The sequence below is a fragment of the Raphanus sativus genome, unplaced genomic scaffold (genome assembly GCF_000801105.2).
Source record: "Raphanus sativus cultivar WK10039 unplaced genomic scaffold, ASM80110v3 Scaffold4516, whole genome shotgun sequence".
Classification (NCBI taxonomy): Eukaryota; Viridiplantae; Streptophyta; class Magnoliopsida; order Brassicales; family Brassicaceae; genus Raphanus; species Raphanus sativus.
Window position 1 is genome coordinate 3448 of NW_026619818.1, and position 3392 is coordinate 6839.

The window sequence follows — 3392 nt, forward strand, 5'->3', positions numbered from 1 at the left end:
CCATAAAGTGTATAAATTCGTTGGTGAACCTTACTGGTTACCTAGGCTTTTATGCCTTATCACACTGATCCTTAGCATAGTATTAGATCAGTAGGGAGAATGTAGTCTCGACCTCTTTTATATGTATGCCTTTGGCGATTTTCATAAGCTAAAAGGAACATTTCCTTTTGCTTTGCTCTGCCCATTGGTTTATTATTGAAACCATTTTGAGGTGGCTTGAAAATGTCACTTCGACTTTTACTCCCTCCTCGGCCATGATTGGATCTACAACCACGGTTATTGTGGTATCCTTGTCCACGGCGAGTGGGGATTTTGGGTCTTTCTCAATGGGTTTTAGGTGATAAATTTCCTGCCTCTTAAGGCCATGCCTTAGGCGTGGTGATCTAGACATACTCTTCTCGAGTTTTCATTCTCATTTGTCAATAAAAAATATTTTTCAAGCAAATCAATCAAGATAAAAGAAAAACTTTTATTAATGCTATGAAATTTGAATGACAAATTATATTTAAAACAAAACACCAAATCATAAGTATGAAATCAGAATGTCAAAAGGCTTACACAATAGCCGGCCAATCCATAATAACATCTTGGACGTGGCTCACATTTGGTTCTCTATTCAATGAATAAACCAATCTCATCATCTATATGAGTCCACCCGAATTTTCTTTTCTTAGCTTCTTCAGCATCACCGTATATCATCTCACATTGATACTCGGCACTTATCTCCATAACATAGTCGAGTTTGTCGAGGTTGACTTTCCTTTTCTGCTTCTTTTCCTCAAGAGCTGAAAGGTATGAGAGAAGGTCGTAATAGGTTGTGAAACCTTTAGCCTTCTGTGATAACAACACTTCCTTTGAATGGATCGTGTCACGAGTCTTACTTAACAAGTCATAGTTTGTTATCACTTCACCACATAGTTTAAGACTATGGGTGATTCTCATAAGATCAAAGTGATAGTCATCCACGGATTCATAATCCTGGAACCTTAGAGCCTTCCATTCTTTCATGGACTCATCTAGTAATGGCTCGAAGAACATGGTGTTCAATCTCGACCAGAGATCGTAAGGATCGTTGATGTAGCTGCACTCATCATACAGATCCTTCACGAGATGCTTTCTCATTATCAAAACAGCTATACGCCTTTCATATGCAAGGGTATCATTGCCGTATTTGATACACTTCCCAAGTCCTTTAGACTTTAAATCGGCTGAAGTGTTCATCGCCCAATCAAGGTAATTGTCTCCATTGAGATCAAGGGCTGGGTAATCCTAGTGATGGAGTCTCGACATCTGAATCATATCAAAATGATTTGTGTTAGTACATACAATTTCTGATGCCATTGGCTATCCAAGAAATAAAAGGCACTTGGCCAGTATGTAAACAATAAGCCATACGGCTTGGGTGTGTGATCAATGCCTTTCGGCCACTCATGATCACACAGCATCTTTGCGTGATCAATGCCTTACGGCTATTATTCAATCAGGATCACACGGCCAGCAAACAAATAAGAGGGCCACACAGCCAGTTCGCATTCTTTTAGAAATTTATTTTTCTCATAACTCATCCATCTCTTAATCAACTTGTTTGATTTATAAATCCCTTGAAAATAGTAGGATGGACGAGTGCATGGTCTAGCCATACCATATGGTATGCTACATCGACCCATGCGGTTTAATGGTCTAGTAGTACCATTCGGTACACTTCCTCGACCAAATAAAACGGATCGTGATTTAGTTGCACTGTGGTGCCCATCATCCATCACCGGTGATTGTGGATCACCGTGGATCATCGAGGATCACCGTGGATCACCTTGGATCACTGATCATCGTAGATCATCGCGGATCATCGAAGATCATCATGGATCATAGATCAACGCGGATCATCGTGGATGATCACCGTGATTCACGGGTGAAAAATCTAGTTGCACCTGAGGGTGAACATCATCGACCATCGATTATGGTCTAATCGTACTTAAGAGTACGTATCATCGACCTTTACTTCATATGGTCTAGTCATACCTATTGGTATGCATCATTGACCTATAAGAAAATCATGGTCTAGCCACACTATGGTGTGCATCATCGACCAAAAGATGTGGAAAACATTAACCTTATGTTTTGTTTGGACATATAGAATGTCATCCTTAAAGGGGTATCACTTGTTGTCCATACAAAACGAAAGTCATGTCACATGCTTTATATTTTAGGGTTTAGGGTTTCTTAAAATCGTATTTAAACTTTAAGGATTAGGGTTTAAAATTCAAATCTGATTTTAGGATTAGGTTAAACATTGACCTTAAGTTTTATTTGGACATATAGCGTGTCATCCTTAAAGGGGTATCACTTGTTGTCCATACAAAACTAAAGTCATGTAAAACTATTAAGGGTTTAGGGTTTTGATTTTAAAATAAACAAGAACTAAAATCAACCAAATCAAATCGCAAAACTTTTTAAATCGGATTTAAGATGAAGAGAAGTTTGAAATCCGAATTGCTTGAACCACAAGTAAAGATTAGGGTTCTTGAGATCTTACCTTAATCTTTGCCGATCTTTTCTCCTTGGTTCCTCTTTTAGAAACCTTGAATAATCAACAATGAAAGTTTCAAAGTTGGATTAGTATGAGATCTAAGAACAATAGATATCGAAATTAAGAGAGATAAGGAGTTGGCGGCTATCAGGGTTTTGGATGATCTTTGACGGCGCGGCTTGCACTGGGAGGTGACGGCGGGTCTGGAGTCGGATTGATGTGTGGTATGCGGCGTCAAGAGCTTCAATTTGATATATTACTCGCCGTCTTGATCCTTACGGTTAGGGAGATATGGCAGTTTTAAGGTACAGCCGAAATTAGGGCTTTGTGGTCGTCAGATTTTAGCTAGGGTTTAGAGTCTTGTGCTGATAACGTGTTGTAAATAAGATGTGAAGGTGTTGTTGTGTTATTTAATATCAAAGACAAGAGGCTCCTTATATATGGAGTTTAGACCGTCTATTACAAGTCTCATAAGCAATGTGGGACTCTCTTAAACATTAAGAGAAGTCGCCATCATTAAACCAAAATAAGACAAGGCCCAATCCACATAAGGATGGCCGTTTTAATACAAAGTCGGTTATAAGCATTCTTAAACCGGATGGTATACAACATCATGAAGATATTGACATACGTCCGAACAGGCTAATCTGAAATCACAACACTTAAGAGATTTATTCAACTTCCTGGTTATTCTCCACTGATTAGTGGTTCCAAGTAAAGCTTCTTATATCGAGGTTCATCCTGGTTTGATAAGAATCATGAAGATATTGCCATATGTCATAACAGGCTAATCAGGAATCATCTGGATAGAAAGTGGGATATCTTCTTACTCACAACTCCTATGAGATTTATTCAACTTCCTGGT

At 38.7% G+C, this 3392-nt stretch overlaps 1 protein-coding gene across 1 annotated transcript; it reads right to left on the reverse strand.

Annotated features, from left to right (window-relative positions):
- Positions 1-578: 578 nt before the first annotated feature.
- Positions 579-2719, reverse strand: LOC108835046 (uncharacterized). Its single transcript, XM_018608353.2, has 2 exons — positions 2534-2719; positions 579-1290 (listed from the first exon to the last, which is right to left on the reverse strand). The coding sequence occupies exon 2, from the start codon at positions 1219-1221 to the stop codon at positions 613-615; it is 609 nt and encodes a 202-aa protein (XP_018463855.1). The 5' UTR covers positions 1222-1290; positions 2534-2719; the 3' UTR covers positions 579-612.
- Between the last annotated feature and the right edge of the window lie 673 nt (positions 2720-3392).